This window comes from Grampus griseus (genome assembly GCF_964374135.1).
Source record: "Grampus griseus genome assembly, chromosome: 18".
In the NCBI taxonomy this organism is placed as follows: Eukaryota; Metazoa; Chordata; class Mammalia; order Artiodactyla; family Delphinidae; genus Grampus; species Grampus griseus.
Window position 1 is genome coordinate 10,002,794 of NC_139012.1, and position 26,059 is coordinate 10,028,852.

The 26,059-nt window shown below is 38.9% G+C and overlaps 1 protein-coding gene across 3 annotated transcripts in view; it reads left to right on the forward strand.

The window, feature by feature from the left end:
• The window catches only part of NALCN (sodium leak channel, non-selective), a gene marked incomplete at its 3' end in the record, with an annotated part of 278,612 nt that overhangs the window by 186,725 nt on the left and 65,828 nt on the right, over positions 1–26,059 (forward strand). For all 3 annotated transcript variants that reach the window (XM_082675905.1, XM_082675903.1, XM_082675904.1), the window contains 2 exons: positions 11,680–11,816; positions 13,136–13,274. In XM_082675905.1, the coding sequence (XP_082532031.1) occupies positions 11,680–11,816; positions 13,136–13,274 (276 nt within the window). The remainder of the gene's footprint in view (positions 1–11,679; positions 11,817–13,135; positions 13,275–26,059) is intronic.

Here is a 26,059-nt window from a genome sequence, read left to right on the forward strand (position 1 = left end):
ATGGTTTTGTTTCTGATAGAAAATCTGATGTGGCTTGTCATTTCTCTTCATCTTAGTAACACAATTCATCTGAAATTGGAAGAGTCATTTGTGCTGGTTCATATGGCTGATTGCACGTTGTAAAGAGCCTAAGGAAAGGGTAACCAAGTGAACCAAGTGATGAGAAATACCACAAATCGGTCACTTCAGCCTGTTTGTGGGACACCCTTGATGCTGCCTTTTTTTGTTCTTCATCTCGTCACCATTGTGTTATCCTTGTCTCTTGTGTAAAAATATACAGTGAGGCATGGGGCCACAGAGAGTCCCGCCCTTAATTAAAAATTGTCAGCTTAGTAGGGGAGAGATACACAGAATTAAGGAGTTACAGTGCAAAGCCCTGAGCACTAGGGTCGAAGACCCAGGGAGCCTGGGGGAAGACGTGCTTAACTCAGGTTGGAGCCAGGTCGAGAAGATATGTCTAAAAATAATGAATCAAATTTTATTAGGAAAGTGGGAAAATGCATTCCATATAAAAGAAATAGCAGGTGCAAAATTGCAGAAGTAGGGGCTTCCCTGGTGGCGCAGTGGTTGAGAGTCCGCCTGCCAATGCAGGGGACACGGGTTCGTGCCCCGGTCCGGGAAGATCCCACATGCCACGGAGCGGCTGGGCCTGTGAGCCATGGCCGCTGAGCCTGCGCGTCCGGAGCCTGTGCTCCGCAACGGGAGAGGTCACGGCAGTGAGAGGCCCGCGTACCGCAAAAAAAAAAAAAAAAAAAAAAAATAGCAGAAGTAAAAACCCATCTATTGCTTAAAAACGCTGTTTTGGTGAAACAGTATACAGCAGTGTTGAGAAGCTGAAGTTCTGGAATCTGAAAGATGGTGGTCAAATCCCAGCGCTTACCACTTCTAGCTGCGCGACCCCGAGCAGCAGATTTGAGCTCCTTGGACCTCAGTTTCCTCATCTATAACAATGGAGCTAATTATGGTACCTACATCAGGGGGCTATTTTGAGGATTAAATAGTGTTAGAAAATGAGGCAATGAACAAAGCGTTCAGCAGAGTATCTGCACACGTTTACTACTGCAAGTACCAATTGTTATTCTGAGAAATCATCCTAGAAGAGATGGTTTTTGAAGGAAGTATTGTAGTTAACCAAGTGTGGAATGAAAGTGTGTTGCAGGCAGGGGGACGGTATGTTCAAAGGCACAAATGGTACTCTGTGGGAGGGACACACAAACCAATATTGTTAGAGTATAAAGGGCAAGGCATGAGGGGATACTTTAAGCCACGCTGAGCAGAATTTATTCTACACGTAATTGACCATCCTTGAATTACTTTAAGGCCCAGGAACAAGGTGGTGTTTCTTTCTTAGGTGTTCTTTAAGGTAGATTTAAAGGGACAGGACTACGATGGAAACCCAGTTGGGAGGGTTTAAGGAGTGATAGTGAGTCCAAGTGCCACTGGACTCAGCAGCCTGGGACCACTGAGGTGGTGGGAGAGACCTGGGGCCCGAGAGGGAGTGGACGAGGGGAAGTTAGTGCCGAGGAGTCGCGTAGATGGTAAGCAAGCTTCAAGAAGCAAGTTTGAAAAGGGAGGGAGAATAGGATAGGACACAAGGTGAGGAGAAATGTTTGCCTTTCTCTATTTTCATTTTCGTTTTTTAAACCAAGAATCTTGAGAAAATAAATCCATCAACGTAGCGAAGGGGAAGAAATTGGAGCGAGTGGGAAAGGGTGAGGCAGGCCCAGGCTAGAGGGAGGAGGGGTCGACAGCGCGCATGCGGCATCCTCTCCGTTTAGCCCCCTCACTGAGATGAGACCATTTTCACGTCGAGCCAGCAGTTGCTGTGGCTCAGTGATACCTTTGGTTTTTATAGCACATTTCCCTTGAGTAATTCAAATTACAGGCAATACACCATCTCTCTTAAATATCTGGCATTTATATAAAAGAGTGAAGATCCTCATTTTTCATTTGAGAACATTGAAATCCAAAGCAGTTAAGGGATTATAAAATGGAACAAAAATTTAAATCTACATCTTACTTTTTTACTGATGCACTATGCTATCTCCTGTGTTTTCTAATGCAAAACAGGGAGGACAATTATGTGAGTGCACAAAAATGTATATTCTGAATTCCCTTTGGTCTGGGCTTTTTTTTTTTCCTATTACTTACTGAATATTCATCTCATAACAAGATCCAAACATCTAGTTTACATGGAACTCTAATATAATTTCATTTGAAGTGGAGCAAAGAATGCATTTTTTTATCATAATAAAAATGTTTCGGGCTTCCCTGGTGGCGCAGTGGTTGAGAGTCCGCCTGCCGATGCAGGGGACACGGGTTTGTGCCCTGGTCTGGGAAGATCCCACATGCCGCGGCGCAGCTGGGCCCGTGAGCCATGGCCGCTGAGCCTGCGCGTCTGGAGCCTGTGCTCCGCAACGGGAGAGGCCACAACAGTGAGAGGCCTGCGTACCGCAAAAAAAAAAATAAAATGTTTCTATGACTCAGTAAATTCCCTAATGGAAACAACTGTGTCTCGGTTGAATAACGCAAGACGGATACGATGTAAAATAGAGGTGTTTGGACCTAGAGGAAAAAACATGCAAAAGCAAACTGTATTCGTTACTACTATCTCAAGGAAACTGTTCATTCCATTAGTGGGATTTTAAGGGACAATAATATAAAGAAAAACAACTGTTCAACATCATTTGGTATTCTGGTTTTTTAATAGTTTTCTTTCTTTTACTGTCTTGTTAACATTTTCTGCTAGCTTAGGTTTGTTGCAGATAGTACCTACATTACTGCCCAAAGAACCTTCTGCAGGACATTGAAAGCCTGTAAGGTCTTAGGTTCAGTGTTGTAACAAGAGCATGAAAGTGAACATTGCCTGTACAGCTTAGGGATGTCATAAGATGGTGTAAATGCATCTGTGCTGCTGGCCTCCCAAACCAGGAGGCAAAGAACAGCCACTTAATTCCCAGCTCCTCCAACAACACCTCCTCTCCCCACTTTCTTTGGGGTCAGGCTGTAAGGGGGAATGAGTAACAGCTCTGACTTCTTGAGAGAGGTGGAAGAGGAAATGCCACTGATCAGCTGAAGTTATGAAATTACCTTGAACATTTTGGGGTGCCAGCTGTCACAAATAAATGTAGCTTTTATGGCCCAGATGCAAACCAAGAAATGAGCCCTCCAATTTACATCCAGAAAACTCCAATTTGAAGTTGGAAGGTACAGGGTTTATTGAAGATTTTTGTAAAAGAAGGAAAAAACAGTGACTTAAACATTTTTTTTTCTCCTTTTTGGCCCTACTGCCCTGACCCTGACCCTAACTAACAGCCTGACACTGACCTTAACTAATGACCTGACGACTTCAACATTTTTTAAAGGAAACATTTTTAAAGTGCACAGTATTGCTGTCTCACATGCAATTATGTAGCTAAGGGACATTTGCACAGAGGAAAAAGGAAAGGTTCTCCCCTCCAAGAAACTCTTTATTGGATTCAATAGGCTAGTGAGACGTATCCCTTATACATATTTGTATGTCAAGGTTTTATAGTAACATAGAGATATTAATAAAAACCAGCATGTTTGATCATTACTCCAGATAGGTCATCTGCAGCTCGGGTTGTAGAATCACAGGTGCAAAATAGCAGGAGAAACTTCCTTGAAAAATAGTAGCTTATGCTTTAGAAAGAGTCTCCATTCTGAATTACTGAGTCATGTACAGATCTAGAAAAACCAGCAAAAGCCATTATGTAAAGAAGCAAAGATATGGGACTTCCCTGGTGGCACAGTGGTTAAGAATCTGCCTGCCAATGCAGGGGACACGGGTTAGATCCCTGGTCCAGGAAGATCCCACATGCCACGGAGCAACTAAGCCCGTGCGCCACAACTACTGAGCCTGCGTGCCACAACTACTGAAGCCCACGCGCCTAGAGCCTGTGCTCCGCAACTAGAGAAGCCACTGCAGTGAGAAGCCCGCACACGGCAACGAAGAGTAGCCCCCGCACGCAGCAACGAAGACCAAATGAAGACAAAAAAAATAAAAACAAGAAACCAAAAGAAGCAAAGAGAATTCAGCCTTAATTGACTCAGATAACATTGAGGAACTCCCTTCTCCGGGTTAAACGGAATGTGGTCCTTTTTCATATGTGGAAGAGTCAAAAACCACTCTTCAGTTACATTAACCCACAGATCTCTGCACATTTTCCAAGCCAGAATGGACTAGGTTTTAAAATGAGAATCTTTCCCAAGTCTGAATGCTTTTTAAATTGTTTTCTTTTAGAAAATCACACCAAAAATTACCCCAAAAATTTATTTAAGGTAATCCTTCAATTCAGTTATTTGTTGCAGCATTCAGAACGGAACTGAAACTGAATAATGCTTGAATATTTTAACAGCAGAAAGCCCAGGCTGAAATATGGCAGATTTAAGCAATGAGGCAGAACGGGGTGTGTGTCGTGCAGACCAATTACTCCCAACTCTCTTGAGAAGCACAAGTAAAGGAAAAGCCTTTCAGCCACCCAATGTGTAATGATATCTCAGCAAGACAGATGCTGAGCCATAGAATAGCACTGAGCTGAGATGATTTATATTTTTTAAAGCTCAAGGTTTGAAATTTTTTCCTTTGATTCTAATTTCCTTTTTGCAAATTTTTTTTTTTAAACCATGTGAGTCAGTTGCAAAGCTATCATCTGATCTATATGCTACAGCCAGACTTCACGCTCAGTTGAAGCCTCCTCCTTCCTTCGGACTGTTCTTTACATTAGGTTTTTCAATAAAGAGAATAAAATCTTGGGATTCTCTGTGCTACTTTTCTTCCATTCAAGAATCATAACCTTTGAAATAATTTTTAAGTGGAAATTTACGATTACAATTACTATATGTTAGTACGTCAGCTTTTGTGATACAGTATAATGATCTTAAATTATTATCCAGTATATCCAGTATAATCCATGTTATTCCCTCACTTGCATCAAAGTAAATTTAATCTTGGAAAATCTGTGCTTACATGCAGAAGGGGAAAGAATTTGGATAAAAGCTAGAATACCATTTTATCACATATGAAAGAAACTTTATAGTGGCTTCAAAATACCATGAAGTACTTCCGTTTATCCTGGCTTCCTGATCCCCTTCCACCGCTCAGCCCCTCGACACACACACACTCTCTAATCCCATCTTGCACTTGCTTCTTTTCTTCTCTTTTTGTAGCTCAGTCATGATCATGGGCTGGGGAAGAAGCAATGGTGAAGGTTATGGAGGTTAATAGCAGTGAAGTAAGAATTAAATGATTGTGCTCAAATGCATCATCTGCCCTTAAAAAAAGAAGAAAACTTTTTACTAAACTATAATATAGAAAGAGGCATTTTGCTGAATTTTTACAAACTGAACCCCCCCCCAGTGCCCAGCTCAAGAAATATTGACTGTACCTTAGAAGCCCCTCCCCGTACACCTGTCCAGTCATCATGCTTCCCCCTCACCCCAGGGTAAACGCTCTCCTGGGACCAAGCAGATAGGCTAGTGCTGCCTGTGTTTTAACTTGATATAAATGGAATCATTCAGTCCGTACTCTTTTGTCTTGTCTGGCTTCCTTTACTCACTGTTCTATTGGGAAATTCACCCAAGTTTTGTGCTTGGATGTTGTTTGTTGACTCAGATGTTTCAATGGACCACAATTTGCTCTTCCAGTCAGGGGCTGATGGGCACTTGAAGAGTTTAAGTTTGGGACTCTTACAGGTGGCACCGCTGTGGGCTTGGGAGGGTGTAGTTGTGCTGGGCGTGCACACATGTCCAGGAGATATACACCCAGGAGAGGATTTGCCCGGCTGATGAGCGTGTGTATGTTCATCCCTCATTGATGCTGCTTATCTGGGAACAACCGAAAGAGCACTGGTGTTCGGAAAGAGGCCCCTTCCCTCAGGTAGAAGATTCACGTCAGTGCCTCAGCAGTGAAAGTGGACGTATCTGCCATTCCAGCAGCCACTCACCTGTCTCTATTTTAATTACCCCATTTGGCACATTTACGGGGCAGCAATGCCTGATAGTCAAGAGGATGGCTTGCAGGATCCTGAAGAACCTTCTGAGCTTCTCACCTGCTCTTTGCAGTTTTAAGGTGCAATGATCAACGCATGCTGAGTTCAGATCCATTTAGTCACAAACAGTTATTATATTTCTACTCTCTAAAAGGTGCGATAAAAGTAAATTAAAAGTGGAATCTTGCCCTTAAGGAGCTTACAAGCTTTGGGGAGTATAACTCTAATACAAGTTAGAATGAGATGAGTTCCATTTTAAAAACATATAGGCATGGGGATTATTTTTTAATACTGGTAACCTACACCTGTTAAACATTATGTTCTAGGATAGTTGATTAAATGTTACAAAATATTACGTGTAAACTTATTCTAAACATTTATCTGTTCATCAGTGGCAGACATACGTTCAGGTTAAATGTCACAGAGTATAATTTTATTCTATTCTGTGAGTCTAGGGACACCGATATTTCACACCAACAAATTTATTCAACTGGGAAAGATATTTTCTGCTTGTCTCTCCATCCTTTAGAATATACCTAAAATCCTTTCTTTTATTTCCCACTTATCTGCTGGAGAGTTTAGTTCTGCCATCTGATCTGTCTAATTACTTATTCCACAAATATTTGTTTAACTTACTTTGTGTCAAATATTGTGACAGGCCCCGGATACGGAATAGTGAAAAATTCCCACACGATCCCTGTGCTCCAAGAGTTTACAGTCTCAGGAAGAACAGATATAAAGTTTCAGGTCATACACTATAAGTTCAAATAATGCTCTATGTAGTGGGTTTCATAGTGTCCCCCCAAAATCGATGTCTACCAGAAACCTCAGAATGGGACCTTATTTGGAAATTAGATTTTCGCAAATGTCATCAGTTAAGATCATATTGCTTTAGGGCAAGCCCTAATTTCAATGATTGGTGTCTTTGTAAGAGAAAGGAGAGGGAGATTCAGATAGAGAGACAGAGAAACACACAGGGAAGAGGGCTAAACAATGACAGAGACCAAGGAACAACAAAGACTGCTGAGAAGCTGGGAAGAGTGAAGGAAGGATTTTTTCCCTAGCGCTTTCAGAGAGAACGTGGCATTGCTGGTACCCTGATTTAGCACTTCTGGCCTCTAGAACACCGAGAGAATCAATTTTTGTGTTTTAAGCTACTGATCTTATAATGATTTGTTAACAACAGTCCTAGGAACCTAGTACAGTGAGTGTTAGGTTGAACCATAAGAAATTGCCCGTTTTGACTGCTTTGACCTACACGAACATGGCGACTTCATTTGGTTCAACCCAATATGCTGTGAGCTTGTGAGAGGAAGACCTTGTTGATGAGAGGAAGCTTCTCGGAGGGATTTCTGGTGGAACTGAAATCAGAAAAGCAAGTGGAAGTTCATGAAGAACAAGAGAGAAAGGGGAGGAGAGGAGCTCCCAGCAGAGGGACCAGGGCAACAAAGGCTCTGGGGCAGAGGCCTGGACACTTGCGAAGAGCTGAAAGAGGCGGGCATGACTGGAACATGGTGTGGGCACAGGGCCAGGTGAGGCTGGACAGGTAGGAACAGGTAACACAGAATTGGGTGTTAAAACCTAAAGGTTGATGGTTTTGTTCAGGAGCAGTGGACCCCCACTGAAGGGTTTAAGCCAAAAAGTGAGAAGATTACTCTGACCCAGATGCGGGATAGATTTGAAGGAGCCAAACCAGATGACGAGACCGTGGGAGGGAGGGCATGAGCCAGGGGATGTCTCTGACCAGGGAAGCACGGTGGGGATCCAGAGAATGGGCCACCTGAGCAGTTTTTAGGAAAGAGCTCCGTGTTTTTGTTTTGATGGCATTGTCCTGATCAATATACCATCTGCCCTTGTGTCTCTTTGAAGACATTTAATTCTCATAAAATAGACATACCAGTCCCGGCAGGCCTACAGCCCCAGTGTTGACTCACATAATCATGTGTAGCAGTTCCACTGCCCAAGAAGTCTCTGGAAGGAGAAGCGGCACCTCCTCCTTCTTTTTTTTTCTAATTTCTCTCTTTGCTATTCACCTTGTGTTCACATCACTTTGTTTATATCTCAGCTAGAATAGCTATTACATTTTATTGTCATTATCTGTTTATATAACTATCCATTATAATGTGGGTTCCGTGAGGGCAAATACTGTGCCTCAGTTATTTTTATATCCCCAGAACCTAGCACAGAACCTGCTAAGTCCTGGCCTGTGGGATTTGATTTATAAGTGACTGCATCGGTGTATCAATAAATGAGTCAGCGGACGCATGAATTAAATACTTCGTTTATGCTCTGTCTTCTCAGCCTGTCTTTGGCCCTTTATAATTGCCTTTCTCTTTGGTCTGACAACATATTAACTGCTTTTTTTCCCCCCTGTGTTCTCTACTTACCACTACAAATATTTTTCTACTAGTTGTGGCAATAAACTTTTGGAAAAGAAGTCTCTTCCTCATGAATCTCTTTATATGTAGAGCCATTTTTCTAATTGCTTGCATCTCCTGGAAATGCTCACAGTTTTTGTTCTGTGCCTTTGGGAGCTAATTCTTCAGCACTGTTGTCATCGTAACCATCAAATTATTGAGAATGCGCCGTAGTCAGTGTTCCTCTCAGGGGGAGAGGGGAGGAAGGTGGTGAACAATGGTGGCCCCTTCCCTAAATGAGATACCACCAAAGACAGAAAGTCAAAGATGACTCACAAAGCTATATAAGATATACAAATGGCTAAGGTAAATGTTCATATTATATAAAACCAAAATGGAAGAACAGTTTCTGTAGTGGAGTAAGAAAAAAAAGGCAAGTTTCCTGAACTAGGAATCAGGACGTAGAATCTCACTGTGGGCTCACAACCAGTTGGACAACTGAGCCATATATTGTATTGAACTTGGGATGTTCCCCCAAAATGCTCGTGTTCTCTCTGGCCATTTTGAATATCCCCACATGGTAGGAGGGAAGAGCTGCCACCTCTCTTCTCATTATAAAAGCTTCCTTGGGGCTTCCCTGGTGGCGCAGTGGTTGGGAGTCCACCTGCCGATGCAGGGGACACGGGTTCGTGCCCCGGTCCGGGAGGATCCCACGTGCCGCGGAGTGGCTGGGCCCGTGAGCCATGGCCGCTGGGCCTGCGCGTCCGGAGCCTGTGCTCCGCAACGGGAGAGGCCACAACAGTGAGAGGCCTGCATACCGCAAAAAAAAAAAAAAAAAAAAAAAAAAAAAAAAAGCTTCCTTGGCCTCTCATGCTCACCTTTCCACAAATCCAGGACAGTTGTCATTATAAAGTAAAAGCATAAGAAATAGAGACACAGATGTAGAGAACAAATGTATGGATACCGGGCGGGAGGGAAGAGGGGGGATGAATTGGGAGATTGGGGTTGACATGTATACACTACAGTGTATAAAATAGATAACTAATGAGAACAGACTGTATAGCACAGGGAACTCTACTCAGTGCTCTATGGTGATCTAAATGGGAAGGAAATCCGAAAAAGAGGAGATACATGTTTACGTATAACTGATTCACTTTGCTGTACAGCAGAAACTGACACAGTGTTGTAAAACAGCTCTACTCCAATAAAAATTAATTTAACAAAATAAAGTAAAAGCATCTACCCCCTTGTCATGATATTTAGGGGATATTTTGTCATACTGTAATAGAAATGCGTTGACCAGTCCCAAGAATAATAAATATTTAAAGTTTTGTTTTTAACTAAAATAACATTGGTTATTTTAATATTTTAAAATATTTTAAAATATTATTTTAATAAAATAAGCTAATGTACTTTATGCCTCAAGTAAGTCTTTAAAGATATATATCATCTCTATAAATTGCAACTTTCTGATAACTAACGAGGTAATCATGGAACTAATGCTATGGAAATAGCTTTAATATGTTTTCTCATAATATATGCTAATATATGTTAATTTTAAGTAATTTGAGCAAACCAGAGAAAACTAATTTCATAATTCTGCTTCTTTACCCCTAGAAATAACCACTATTACCAGTTGGAATATATCCTTCCAGATTTGTTATATATAAATGATGAGGTCTCATAATATGTACTCTTTTATATTATCTACTTTTTAAGGACACATATACACACACACAGATTATAAGATTTATAAGATTTAAGATTTATAGATCTGTGTCATCCATTATAAGAGCTTCATAGAGTCTTTTTGCATGAATGTACCATAATTTATTTTGCCAGTCCTTACTGGGGATAAGTGTTTAGTTTATTAGTTTATTTCTAATTTTTTTAATATTACTGACAGAGTAGCATTGAACTGCCATGTACTTTTTTTTTTTTAACATTTTTTTTATGTAGACCATTTTTAAAGTCTTTATTGAATTTGTTACAGTATTGCTTTTGTTTTTATGTTTTGGTTTTTTGGCCACGAGACATGTGGAATCTTAGCTCCCTGACCAAGGATCGAACCCATACTGCCTGCTTTGGAAGGCAAAGTCTTAACCACTGGACTGCCAGTGAAGTCCCTGCCATGTATTTATGTCTTTGCCCGTTTGTTCAAATATTTCCTTAAGATAAAGTCTCAAAAATGATATTGCTGGATCAAAGTAGACACATCTTTAATACTTTAAAACATATTATCACATTGCCTTCTGAAAAAGTTGTACCATTTTATATTAACAAAAATTCCCATTTCCCCATAACCTCACATTTTTTAACTTTTGATAGTCTGATATGCAAAAGTAATAATTTTATTTGTGTGTTTATAGTACCTATAAGTATTTGTGTTTGAGCATCTTTTCATTAATTTTGAAGCAGTTGTATAATTTTGTGAATTTGTCTTTTCCAAAATTAGTTTGTGAACACTTTTTATAAATCAAGAAATATATATCCAATATTTTTCAAAAAAAAAAAAAAGCATATACCCCATAGGGGGTAAGAAGCTGGTACCTTTTGAAACGTGCTTCCATAACCCCACAAAGAAAGACTGCCTGAACTAAAGTACTCTTTGACCTCTTAGCTCAGCATTTGTGATGTAAAGCCTCAGCTTCTGTGAAACCTAAACTGTAAAAATATAAAAACAAACTTATAGAAATAAATAAACAAATAATAAAACCATTTGCTTGTCAATTCCCAGATATTTCATGGCACGTAATTGAATAATTCCCAAGCATCTTTACAACTACATAGAGAACTTTTGCTTTATGTACCAAATGTGGTGTTTCTATTTGAGCTATTCTTTCATGAATCTGCTAGGCTAAATGATCAATTTCTTTGACATTTTCCCCCTTTCAAATGTCACCACTTAGGATTTTCATTTCTTTTTTTCATTCTTTTGATTTCTAATTCTAACACACATATTTATAAAACACTGTGGTGTTTAAATATGTTAGTGATAATAAGTCAGTCAATGAAAAAAAAATTATGTTTCATATGGAAAGGGGATTATGTTTGGGAATAAAATAACATACATTTTTCTTCTAATTTTTTTTTTCTGGTTTAGTTTTTTGTTTAGTTTTCTTTTTGTTTTCCCTGTGCTCAGACTTTGAACACTCAGAGTAAGGCAGGAGACCAAGATATACTTGGTAGGGCTTTACTGCCATCTACCGTTTCTTCATGTAATAACTCATTGTTCCTTTGATTCAAAAATTCTGATAGACTGTGACTTATATTACTAAAGATTCCCCCCTTCTTTCTATTCTTTTCTTTAGTTAAAGCAAAGTGAAGCAAACGCAGACACCAAAGAAAAGCTCCCTTTGCGACTTCGAATCTTTGAAAAATTTCCAAACAGACCGCAAATGGTGAAAATCTCAAAGCTTCCTTCAGATTTTACAGTTCCTAAAATCAGGTATTAAAGTATTTCTTTAATTGTATATCTCAAATACACCATAAAACATTCATCTTGAATCTGATTCAGCCCTTTCAAACTCATGTGGGTGTGATGTCTTTCTATTTTGAAGTTATTATCCATACTGCTACTCTGTCTTCCTCTGTTTTAAAACCGTTGACCCCTTTAAGCAATACATCCAGAGCAGAGTCAAGTGTGTTAGCCTGGGCAAGAAGGCTGCTGACCGCTGCCTCGCCCTGAGATGGCCCCTCGGGGATTTGACTTCACAGGTAACTGGCACAGGTGGTCCAGCTTACAAAGATGCTCGTAGACATTGGCCTCTGACCCTCAACCATGTAAGGATAAAATTGCCTCTGAGGCCCTTTTATTTTCAAGGAAATGGAGAAACTGCCACTGGCCAGGTTTCCAGACTACTGTGACAGCGTTTGTTTAGAATGCCACGTCTGGGTGCAATATAATTTGTCTTCCATTTTTTAAAAGAAGAACCATGGCATTTTGCACTCACACTAATATGATTTTCTACCACTTTGCCCTCAAGTTAAACAATTGCATTGAAGATGCTTCAAAATGCTTATTTTTAATAATTAAAGGAAATTCTTCCAATTATAGCTCAAAAATTACAAGTAGAACCAGAGTAATATCAAAAATGACATTTTTTATGTAACTAGTTTTAAAACAATTCTATGGGGAGGTTATAAAAGCATGAGACTGGATGTGGTGCCATAATATTTAAAATTCAAATCAAAATACATTTGCAATTCTGATTAAAAAAATTTTTTAATGTGAAAAATATGACATATATAAAAGAGCCGTAAATTAGATTCAAGATTAGTGATTATTGGAAAGATGTTATCTGAATTCTCCCCATGCTTTAAAGATCAGATGAAGTAAGTTTCTTATGAGTTATTTTGAGTCTTTAAATGTAAAATTATCTCTAAAAAGATTCTTATGATAAATGAAAGTTCAAAGAGATGAACTAATTCCTCCAAGTCTTAGAGGGGAAAAAAAGTATCTTATTACCACAGTAGGAGTCAAAAGATACCATTAATTACTGAATATTGTTGCTTAAAAGTAATTTAAGGGATGTGAGTTTTTTAAAACAGGAATAACTGAAGATTCAGGAATTTTTCTCTGAATTCACCATTTTGCAAATTATATGTGTAGTTAAATCTAAACACCTCTTGGTGTGACATGTCCTATTTTCTGTGAACTTTTGTCACTGCTTTATCTTAGCTCGGGCAAATGCATCATTGCAAAATGCCATCCCTTGCTCCATTTCATTAATAATGCTTGACATAATGTGTATTTCTTTTGCAAAGGGAAAGTTTCATGAAGCAGTTTATTGATCGCCAGCAACAGGACACCTGCTGCCTCTTACGAAGCCTTCCATCTACCTCTTCCTCATCCTGTGATCACTCCAAACGGTCTGCGATTGAGGACAAGTACATTGACCAAAAAGTAAGAATCACTGTCTCAAATAACCAGATTTTTCTTCAGCCTGTGTGTTAGAGAAAAGAACCACATAACTGGGTGGGGTCCTGAAATCTAATGTCTCAGGAGAATAATGAAAAAAATAATTTTAGTGGTTGGAGGAATTACTAAACCTAACATTTGTAAATTTGTTAATTTAAAATTTGCATTTCTACAGGTTAGCTTTTGAGCCCTGCCATGTGGCAGCCGGGTGACTTCCAATAGATCAAAAGCCTCCCCAAACCTGCATTTTCTCAAGTGTAGAAGGAAGGGCTCTGAGCTCTCAAGTTCAGCACAGGTTTAATGGTGGCCTGTACATTACTTTCTGCAGGAGACCTTACTTATTCCAGTTATTATGCCAGGGAGACTAACCAGAGCCAAGTTTCTCTAAAATTAGTCCAAATAACTGTCATTTATTGAGTTTACTAAGGCCTGCGGCAGGAATTATCTCTAGGCACATTATCTTATTCATGTTCTGATTTACCTATATCTTTATCATTTGAAAAGTAGATAGGGAATTTTTTTTTCCCGGATTCTACAGTTAGAAAATGAAAGATCAATAGCAGAGTTTGTGAAAGAGATTACACATTAGAGTTTGTTTGCAAAAGCATCTAATTCACTTGCGAGTATTTCTCTTTGAAAGTCCTAGTTTCTATTTTAATCCTTTAAATTGTTGCCACCTTTTTTCTATGGCTTATCATCAAATACATATTTCTCTATTATCATGTGAAAATAAAATAGCAGCTCCTTCATTCTCCAAGATTCTGTTTCTCCCCATTCTCCAAAGATTACCCTTGCAAAGGACCTTTACTTATTCCTCTCCTCCTCCTTTTCTCCCATCTTCTCCCCAAATGAAATGAACTTCTGCCCTTTATCACTCCCCGATTCCTTGTTTCTCTGCTGTAGTTGAGTGATTTTCTTCTCAATTATGATGATAATGATTTCCTTTGTAGTGTGTCTCTTCTCACTCAAGAATTTTCATTTATTTCTTTTCTTTCAGTTATCTACAGATGTTATTCCTCTGTTTTAGAGATTCCAAGATTGTAGATGACAAGTCTGATGCCAATGTCATTTTTTTTTTCCATGTGAAAGTAATTCGGTTTTTCTTTGGTAGTTGGTTGGTTTTCTGGTTTCTCTTGGGAAGCTTGTAAGACTTTCTACATCTCCTTGGAGTGCAAAAACTTTACCAGGATATACTTTGTATGTCTTTTATCATCAGAACTGCCCAAACTGGGGAGTCTTTTCAGTTTGCTAACTAAGAATATAAGAAATTTTCATTTATTATTTGTTCAATTATTACTTTTCCATCTGCTCCTTTTTTCCCCCTACTTTTCTCTTATGATTGTTACCTCTCTTTTTCTTCTGTGTTTTGAAATATTTGTTCTGCTTAATCTTTCAGGCCACTAATTTGATTTCAACTGAGATCATCCTTTGCTTTTAAAGTTTGAGTGAAAAAATCATGAAATGTGTGTGGAGAGGGGCACATGCACGCAATACTGTTACCTCTCCTTAAAGACTTTCAGGAGACTGTACTCTTCGAAAAGAATTGTCACTAAACTTGTCATGTCCCTTCCCCGTAGTTACGTTTGTGCAATACTGTGCACAAGGCATAGAAGCAAAAAGTTTCTATGTTAGTGGATAAGCAAGTGGGAGGATAATGGCCTGGTTTCAGACAATCATTCTGAAATTGCATTTTACACATGAGAACACAGATGGCTTATTTTCTAAATTTATTTCAAAGGCAGAACTTTAAGCCAGAGGGTGTGCAGTGAAGCCCCAGTCTGGGCTCAGGTTGCACCCAGCCCTCTCCAGGAAGAGTGCCAGGAGTCGATATCATGGATGCCCAACATGGCAAATCCACAACTTGCTTTTTTAAATCCCCAGTAACGATATCCCACTGGAAATACAAAATTAAAATCTTAGTCTGTGAAATTTAATTTTCTCTTGAAAAGGGAAAAGATGTCTCTTACATTTCCTGAACAGAATATTTTGAAATTGGTGAGAAAAAATAAATAAAAAGGTTCTTAGCAGGTGAGTGGGATGGGGGGGGTGTGTCTAAGGGGACTTTTCATCCTTCTATGTTTGTGGCTTCTTTTTATATTCTCATTTAACAGTTATTTTTAACTAACTGAAAGTAAGATAACAATTATAGCTTTATTCTGTAATCTTACACTTGTCTCTCTCATAATCCCCTAAAATATAATGAACTAGCAAAGACATTGATCCTGGGGGCGGGATCCAAGTCCCTCAGCTCTAAAGAGACTAGAACTTCTTGGAGACTGCGGGCCGTCCCCCATCTATAAAGTCCGTTGATTCAAACACACAATACATGGTCTTATACAAGGACGGTGATCGGCCATGGTTAAGTTGCCCTTCATCCCCTGTCAGGCTCATTGGCCATATGTAGATAAACTACAGTTAGAACAATATTGTTTATCTTTTTACAGCCTTCAGCATCTGGAAAGGGGCACATAGGGAACATAGTTTCTCTTCATCTCAGCAGTAGCTACCCTGTTGGGGCAGCAGCAAAAAAGACTGACCATGCTGCCACCCATTCTTAAAGCTTTGACTTTCCTCAGGCTGCTAGGAAAGTAGACTTAACAGTTCCTTTCACCGTCCCGTTTCCAGCTTGAGCTCCTGGCGTTCTTTATAAATACTAATGATCTGTCATCCTTGAGGGCTTTGGGCCAGGGAAACCCAAAACAGAGAATTCCACTCAATGAATTTCAGTGGTAAGGATTTAAGGGAAGTAGGAATCGAGGAGAAAGCAGTCTGGTATCTGTATTTTTAAATATGGCAAGCCTTTTTCATTTTTCTTAAGAAACCCCAAAGCCACTTAAAAACAAAAATACACAAACACACGAGAAAAATCCTGAACAGAGACCACACCACCGTTAGCTCCCCTGATAAAGTATTTTTCGGGAAGCACTTGCAAATTTCTATTACATTCCAGTTGCCTTTGGAAATACGAGTCATTATCAAGTGGACAGCAAGGTCCTTCACTCTGCGTGAAGAAACTCTCCTGGCCCCCTGCAAACAGAGGCTGTTTTCCCCAAAGAGTAGTAAGAAATCAAAAGAAAAAGAGAGGCTGGCTTTTGGTGATTCTCATAATGTGAACAAAGGAGCAATAAAATAAAAGTTTTCTCTTAACGACTACCTGTCAGGAAGAAACTTCTGACACCCTCTATACTAGAGGGACTCACTTTTCTCTTGCCAAGGAAAACACTGAGTCCCCAGGCACCTGGACATCACAAGTTAAGCGGAAAACCTGACAACAAAAGCCAGGAGGGGTGGAGGTGGAGTTGTTTGATTAAGCAACGTGGAAACACAAAAGCACATGTTAGGCAAGATTTTCTCAAGTAATTACCCTGGCTTTGAACAACTGTAAGGAATCCCATGGCAACCTCACTTTGCAAAGACCATGTTTTTAAAAATAGCCCTGTCTGATTACCTTTATCACATAGTTTAAAATACCTGTCCTTCTCTGTAAGCAATGAGCAAACAAAACTGTAACATCTTTTAAGCGTTGTGTGGTTTGCTCAGATCCTAAAGGAAAAAGACAGCAAACAGTGTGGTCCCTCTTTTCCCTTGGGGTGTCCTTCCAAACCCCACAGAAAAGGCATTCCCAAGTGCCAGTTCCCACATCTCTTTCCCTTTCCACTCCCCTACACCCTCGTGGGCATCTTCAAGGGGTCCCCTTTCCTCCTGATTAAAGGATAAACCTGCAGATCTTCAGAGGAGTCTTATAGTTTCCAAGCAGAAGGGAATCGGGCAGTGGTTTTCTACTCATTTTTCCCCTCTGTATTATTGGAATTAAACCCTCAATTCCTTAAGTAGAGTGCCTGCATAAACTGAGATGTGAACTTGGCTTTCCAGTAACCTTGTTAATAAAAGCAGCTCACTCTGTCCTCAAGTGAATCATCTCATCAACGTCAAGGTTTCCACTGTGGTTGGATCTAAGGACTCTCTCTGTCTCTGACGGACCTCCCTGGTCCTTCTGCCCTGCTGTCTTGGCTGGGGAGCCACTTCTGGGGTCAGAATCTGCCGTGTCTGGGGAACATGAGGGCCCATCACAGAGTCACATCAGCATGAGACAGACGGAGAGATGAGGGCTGTCCCAGTCACCCCCTTGTATCCCTGCACTTCTCAGAACCGTAATCAGAACCCATATGATAAAGAACAGTGAGGATTTATTTCTCCAACAATAGAGCAATGTCTGCTCTCTCTCTTACCTGTCTCTTTTCTGCTAAACACATAGAAAGTTCCATAGTAGGCCTTCATAATTAATAGCTAACACGTGTACAAAATGAGGAGGAAAACAAAAAAGTAATTACTGTGTTTTGTTTACCCTTTACATTTCCATAAGTCTTCAGCAGTCACTCAGTCATTCAACAAACATTTATGGAACACCTGTTATTCGTCTGGCACTCTTCTGGGCTATGGGAATTCAACAATGAGTGAGATGTGAACTATGCCCTTTAGAATCTCTTAGTCTAATGGGGAGAAACACGTGTGAATGGATGAAAGTAAAAACTATTACAGGAGCATGAGACAGAACCCCCTAAGTCCTTCCTGCAGGAGAAGAAGACTGAGCCAAAGAGGACAAATTGCTCCAAGCAGGGAGGGAAGCATGTGGAAAATATGGACAGCATGATCTCCTTAATGTAACTGATTGTGAGAAGCAGAATAGAATAGTCATTAAGACCAGTAATACTGATTACATGATGTAGGTTCCAATCCTCATTTATAAACAGAGGTAATTCTTATTTTTAAGGTTTGTTGTGAGAATTAAATAATATATGTTAAATGCTTAGCATCGCACCTGGCATAGCATATGATATGTGCCTATCAAACCAGATAAGAAGAGTTACTTTAGGAACTTACCTGACTGTCCAGTGGTTACGACTCGATGCTTTCACTTCCTGGGCCCGGGGTCAGTTGCTGGTTTGGAAATGAAGATCCTGCAAGCTACACGGCACAGCCAATAAAAAAAAGAAAAAAAAAAGTTACTTTAATTAAACCATGCCATGAAGTCAGATTCAGCAAATAGACATATTCATCAATCAAGAAAAATTACTTTTACTTAAATTAACCTTTAGATGTGACAGTCTAGTTGAGCACAATATGTTAGTTACTGATTTATTTTCCTTACTGTCCCTGAGCCTGATTTTTTTTTAGTCTGATTTTTGATGATATTTCAGTTGCAACCCCCGTGCCTACCTAGTGTCTTAGCCTCAAGAAGTAAATTAGGGCTTCCCTGGTGGCGCAGTGGTTGAGTCCGCCTGCCGATGCAGGGGACATGGGTTCATGCCCCGGTCCAGGAAGATCCCACATACCGCGGAGCGGCTGGGCCCTTGAGCCATGGCCGCTGAGCCTGCGCGTCCAGAGCCTGTGCTCCGCAACGGCAGAGGCCACAACAGTGAGCGGCCCGCGTATCGCAAAAAAAAAAAAAAAGTAAAGAAGTAAATTAAATTGTTCTGGAAAGGTTTACTGTTCACAAAACCTTGTTGATTGCCATACAGCATTTTATGATTTTCTGCGTAATCATAGAGTATTTGATGGTTTGTTCCAGTAACTCCACATGTAGCAAGTTGCTCAGCTTGATCTATAATTTCCAGGATGAACGTTAACTCACTTTAAAAAAAAGAGAATAGCCTGTTTTCATCTTTTGGGCTTTTACTCTTCTGAAATAAATTTCTAAAATAATAGCTTAGCATCTCTGCAGTGCCATTCAAGACACGTCTCTAGGAGAAGAGTGGCAGATTACATGTTACTACCACTAACCAGAAGCTGTATCGCAAAGATACAAAGTAGTGTGGTCCCAGGGAGGGAAGAAGTGTGTCCATCAAACCCAGTATGAAAACCCTACCACTTCTCTCTTTAGTATACAAATGCTTTAGTAGATAATTGATTGCCCACTTATTCACAGTAATAATGAAGATGCATCATTTAAATGACAACCTTTTTTTCATTTTTATTGATCTTTGCAGTACGTTTGTGAGCTCAAATTAAAATATGGCTGCATTTATGTGCACAGTCTTCATTTGACAATCATTTCTAGAGGACTTTTATATGCAGTGTGCTGGGTTATGGGTTAAAAACACATATTGCTGCTTTCAACTAACTCGAGAATAGGAATTCCCTATCAGTGATTGTTTTTTCAGAATATTTAATTGTGTGATTATTTTTAGTTTGGAATTATATGTAATTTGTTTGCATTCCTTAGGTGCACATTTATTGGGAGTCAAAAGTAAATCAGTCTAGGATTAAGCATCTTTTATACATAATATAGAAGGCTTTTGATCAAGTGGTACAGTCTCCAAAACAGGTCTGGGAGAGCTGAGGTTGCAGCTAAACCTATCTTTGAAATTTACATTTTGCTCTACTTTTTAAACATGCTTCCCCTTTGAGTATAGTCGTACTTATAAATTGTATTTTCCATTAAGTCTCAATGTGTTACAGTTGATGCTTCTGCTGACATTCTTGTTCTTTGGATCTGAAGTTCAAATACAGTTGAATTGTAATTGGAGACCAGTAGCTGCTCCTTGTACTATCAGAGTGCCATGGATTTTAAATTCACAAACAACTGCTTGGTTAAAAGCATCTGGCATTTTCTCCCAGAATCATAAATCCACTCATCTTTTTTTAATCTCTGCAGATTTTCAGTCTTTGTCTTTCTGTTTATATGAACTATAACCACGAAGTCATTTTGTTTTTTACTTATATAATCTAAATCTCCCTAGCATGTATTATATTTTATTACCAGTTAGCACTATATATAAACATATCTAATTTTTTTCTATAATTGAAGATAATGTTTTCCCCTCATGCTTTGCCTCATCAGTTATTATACTTGTTTCGCTGAGATATAAGTTGTTGGAGATTTGACCAACTCTGCAATGACAAGCATTAGTGACTAAAGCACAGTCATAAAATTCAAGTGCCAAAAAGCCAAGCCAATGAAGTTTCCAATCATTTAGTTTCTAGTTTTACAAGACTGTCCTATATCTCAAGTGAATAGAGGCATTTCAAAATAAGCAGTCCTCCTTTGTAAGTTTTACCTGCTTCACATCTGTTATTTTAAGGATTCACTTCATAAGAAAAAAAAAAGGTAGAACACAGAGCTATCTTTTAATATTAAGAAATTTATTCATTCTTTCAATATATTTCAGAATTGAAATATGCACAGTGCTAGACTGGAGGAAAATGTAGTGGACAAGGCATACACCATCCTTATCATATGGAGTTTATGATCTAGTGGAATTCACAGAAAGACAAAAAGATGTTTCACACACAGAGCAGGGACTGACATGTATGGGGTGCCCTGGACCCCAAAGGAAGAGTAAAGATTTGGGAGGTTTGTGTGTGTGTGTGCACATGTCTGCATATGTGCTTGTACACGTACATCTTTATATATATTTTTAACTTTCCTGCCTGGTATTTTCTCAGGATTCAGAATTTATGATGTTGAAATAACTTAAGATCAGAAATCTTGACCCATCATCTAAAACTCCCTTTTTACAAAAGTCACATTCTAAGACATATTTCAAACCTTCCTAACACACCTTCCTAATACAATGGTATTCACCTTTATATACATTGTAATAGGACTCTTTTAATCTTGCTGCCACCAACACTAATCACGTTTTTAAAATTCTTTCTTTCTAAGCATAATGTCAATTCTGCAAAAAGTTTATTTTATGGAAACATCTTGCCATGCACAGGATCTGTCGTATGCACTTTGGGATTAATTTTCAGTTCACAGGTGCATGAAAAATTCAAATACAGATAAATGAGGTACCACCTTCAACGTGTGTAATTTTAAGTAATTGCTCAGTTCCAATTACTGTGTTTTATGTGGGAGACTTATTCAATAAAGTGGCTCGTTATAATAATTACACTATACCTTTCCAGCAGAAATGACATTCATCAAGCCTTGTTCACTGGACCATGATTTGGGGCTTAATGGTCATATGTTTTTATAAATTCTCTCCCACTTAATATCAATCTATTAATATTTTTAAAGTGAGAAAAGAAAAATAAGGCCTCTCAAACTTTTTCCCACTTAGCAACAGAAATGTACTGTTAACAACTCCAAATCAGAAAAGTTAGTTGAATATTTATAATGTTTGTGGTTTTCTTTCTCAAATAAATATTAATGGCTTCATTTTGAAGATCACTAGAGTGAAAGATGGTTCTTTAGATCTAAGCATGGAGCATCCCAAAAGAATCTAATATTCCCTGATAGGTTTGTGGTTACTCCCAGGTGATTGAATAAATTGAATTAATGTTTTGGTTAACTAAAAGTTGTGATGGATCCCTGATTTTAAGGATTCAATAAATGTAAAATATAAATCCTATAAACCATCCTGGCTCTAATGGGTTAGAAAGGTCATTGATCTCTTTTCATGCTTCAGCACTGTTATTCTGAAAATCAGTTATGGATATATAGAACAAAGAAAAAAATTGGCTAGTTTAGAGTTTGTATTAGGAGTTGAGAGAAGTAAGAGCATGTTATATGTGCAAACCAAATCTTCCAAGTCAAGCAGACAATGTTTTATTACAGTATAGCTTGGAAAATTCTTTTCTTTATACTTCTTTTTTTTAATACTGTTTTTTAAAATACTTTTAAAATACTGTGACATTTTACATAGACATCATGATGTAGTGAAAAGCTGTACAATCCAGAACTCTAATCATAATTCTGCAATTTATTATCTGGGTAACCTTAGACAGCCTAATTTCTATGAACCTCAGATTTCCCATCTGTAAAAAAGAGATAATAATACTACTTATGAAGATTAATTTGAAGATATGTAATATGTAATATAGTACCTCAACACATGATCAAACAGCCGAGGAAATGAATAAGGATTTAGAGGATTTGAAATATACAGTTTACCAGTTTCATGTTATGGCCATTTATACAATTCTTCATTCAATGACTAAAGAATATACATTCTGATTCAAGAACACATGAATGATTTATAGAACATGACCACTTACTATACCACAAAGGAATTCTGAATATAAACCAAATCAGTATCTTAGAGAAGGAGTTATTTGACCAACATAAACTTAGAAACCAAATAACAACCACAAAAATCACCTACACATTTAAAAATTTTAAAACCACTTCCATATAACTGAAGGAGTATAGAAGACACCACAATGGAAATAAAAAGTATCTAGAACTGAAAAATAATGAACATAATATATATCAAACTTATGAGAAGTAGCTAAAGGCATTTTTAGAGGAAAAATCATAGCCTTGAATGCATATTTAATAAAGGAATAAATGTTGACATTAATCTTCCAAGTATTCAACTCAGGTAATTAGAAAAATATCAACCAACAAAACACTAAAACAGCAGGAAGAAAGAGATAATAAAGATAAAGGCAGATTTTTTCTCTGAATTAAACATTTTGCAAATTACATTTGTAATTAAATATAAATACCTTTTGGTGTGACATGTCTTATTTTCTGTGAACTTTTGTCACTGCTTTATCTTAGCTCAGGCAAATGCATCACTGCAAAATGCCATCCCTTGCTCCATTTCATTAATAATGCTTAACATGTGTACTTCTTTTGCAAAGGGAAGGTTTTATGAAGCAGTTTATTGATCGTCAGCAACAGGACACTTGCTGCCTCTTAGGAAGCCCATCATAGGGGCTCTATCCTCATGACCTCATCTGAACCTAATTGCCTTCCAAAGCCTCCTCTCCTAATATCATCACACTGGGGTTAGGGCTTCAACATATGGATTTTGGGGGGACACAAACATTCAGTCAATAACACACAGCACTGTAGGGAAGAAGCCAAGGTTAGTTGCAGGGCATCACATGTTTCTGGGAACAGGCAAACACCCTCTTCCCTCTACACTAAAGAAAAATATCCAGGGGACTTCCCTGGCGATCCACTGGTTAAGACTCCACGCTCCCAATGCAGGGGGCCCAGGTTCGATCCCTGGTCAGGGAACTAAGATCCCACATACCGCATCTAAGCCGTGTGCCACAACTAGAGAAGCCCGCAGCCAAAAATAAATAAATTAATTAAAGAAACAGAAAAACATCCAGGAGTGGAATCAAAAATAACAAGAGTGATAAAGGAAAGAGCAGATCCAGATAAAATTGGTCGTGTCAGGGGGGAGTGAAAGCAGAGCCAGGAAATCCCAGAAAGAAAGCTGCCACATTTGATCCCTGTATTCTTAACAGAAGAGGAAGCTCCGAAGTTAGGAGAGAAATATTGGAAATGCAGGAAAACAAATTTTGCATGAAAATGAGCAACTGAAAATCATCAAAGTCAAGTTCCCTACAAAAGTTACAAGAAAAAGAGAATCAGGGAGGGAATGCTATCCTATAGACAGGTAAAGAATCAAGCATGTATCTTGCCTTCTCCTTATGAATTGAACTACTGAGTAACCAAATAATACATGTGGGGAGGTGCCTCATTATAAAAGTAATCCAACTAATAAATGAAAAAGAAATGACAATTTTACAAACTGGGTGAATCAATCATCTAAGCAACGAATATCAGTACTGTTAACATCACAAAAAGAGGGACAACCAGACATGATGCGCATTCAGATCAAACCTGAGTGTGATGAAACTCAGACTCCAGTTGCCAATTTGCAGAAAGTACAGAGGACAGAAGAACATGGTGAACTATACCATGAATGTACACTTAGCAAAACCAGGCTCCAGGAAGCTATGGCCCAGGATCTTCAACTGTAAAGGGGAAAAAAAGAGGAACCTGTAGATTAAAACACCTAAAGGCAGTGCCAGAAAATTGGCTCGACCCGTCCATTGCTATGCCCTTCAGCTCCAATGTATTCAACCACAGATAACTCTACGCAAAATGATTTGAAGTTCCAGGGTCTTGAATTCCATGTTCAAGTGCACAATTCTGGGACAATCTTGTAAATTAAAATTTTAAGACTTAAAAAAATCACTTATGTTTTGTTTGAACATTTAAATTTAATGTATTTGTTTTTGATTATTAATTCAGTCACAGAACAGTTATCTTGTGGAGCTGAATGTATCAGGTTTGCAAATATAAAATCACCCAAAGAAAGAGGCTTTTCAACTAATCTTTTATTTTTTTCAATTCAAATGCTATGTAAATATGTCACCCATACCCTTCTTTTTAAGTCCTGCATTTCTGATAGGTTTATATCCAGAATGAACAGTTACACCTTTCATAAGCTGTAATTCCTTAAGTGCTTTGATCATTATTTCAGGTCCTGTCAGTATCTTCTGGAGCCAGAAGAGGGCATTGCAGAGCAGTGTAGCTGGTGCTGTCGGCTGAAAGAACTGCGCGAAGCTTTACTAAAGAAATAGAACTAGATAGTCACTACAGGCCTTCTTTATTTACCAGCAGAAAGAACAGTTTCTAAATACATATCAAGGCTATCAAATACAGGTAGGTAGGTAGATAGATTAGGTAGATAGATAGCTATAGATATCTCCTTTCTTCTTTCAAGAACATCCCAAACCTGAATTGAAGTTATTCTATTACGGTGTTTATTCTTCTACTTACTCTGTTGTTAGTTACAAAAGCAGTTTTCAAGGACTCCTTGGTACAGATTAATAGCATATTCTGTTTTACCTGGTTCAAGTTTAGGACAAAGGAGATTTGGAAGCCCTTTAGAAACCATGTGCAGTGCAAGAAGTAATTTGGAAACAATACAACACATGTTGTCCCCAGTGTCCACAAAGGTTTTTCCCAACGTGAAGAACACTGTTTTAAGTGTCAGCTGCCCAATTACAGGGGCAGAAGCCGGGTGATTGAGTTCAGACCATCTCCTTACACTAGGGGAAAGACGGCTAAGGCCTGTCTTTGTCCTTTGAAGATGAAGCAAGTGTAGGATCCACAGTTCTCTCCTGAAACTTGCCTTCCCGGGGCCTCTGTAGCCTGAGCCCTTTCATAACTGGTGAGCACTTTCAGCTGAGTCTTCTATCTCCAAAGTGACTCTAAACAATGTTCCTCAGGAGATGTGCTGTCACCTCGGGGAGGTTCAATCAACGCACAAAGTCACTCGTCAGCAGAGGAGAGAAGATGTAAGAAAGTTTCATGATTTGATCATGGTAAACAGCCTTTTGTGTGTTACCCTGAAAATATAATTTCAAAAAGGAAAAATGACTTCCATTCTAGTTTCTTTATCTACACATTAATTTATTCTCCCAAGAGTTCTAGTGAGTAATGAAACCAGCTCAGTTTTTCATTATTGGAAACAAAAGAGTGTACCACCTCTCCTCACGTGAGGGAAATTGCCAGCGTGTGCAGTGATCCTTCCCTTCATTACAGATTTGCTGTGGAAGAGGAAAGTTCTCTTGCTAGTGATGATGCTATTATGTAGGTTGTCGGCTGTGGTGTGATGACCAGCACTTTCCCAGCTCTGGCAGTATGGCCACATGGGTTGACACTATAGCATTCGTTTATAGGTTTGTTTGCAGATTGGAGCTCTGTGACTTTGTACCTCAAGTTACCCATCTCTTGTTCAAGAGAAACTGGATGGTCTATTTTTTCTGAATATAGAGTTATTCTGTCTCCTGCTTGATTTTCCTCCCTCAACTTTGTTTGAAAGTGTTTCCTCCATTCTCCTTGCTTAAAGGACCGCCTAGCTCAGCACTTGCACAGGTAGTTTGCACCAAGTTAATCTGCCCTGTGCACATTTCCAGCTTTAGTCCTTCACCCACTGCTTCTTTCGCTTGTAGAAATCTTAACTATCCTTCAAGACCCAATACGACTTCTTCAATCAAGTCTTTGCTAA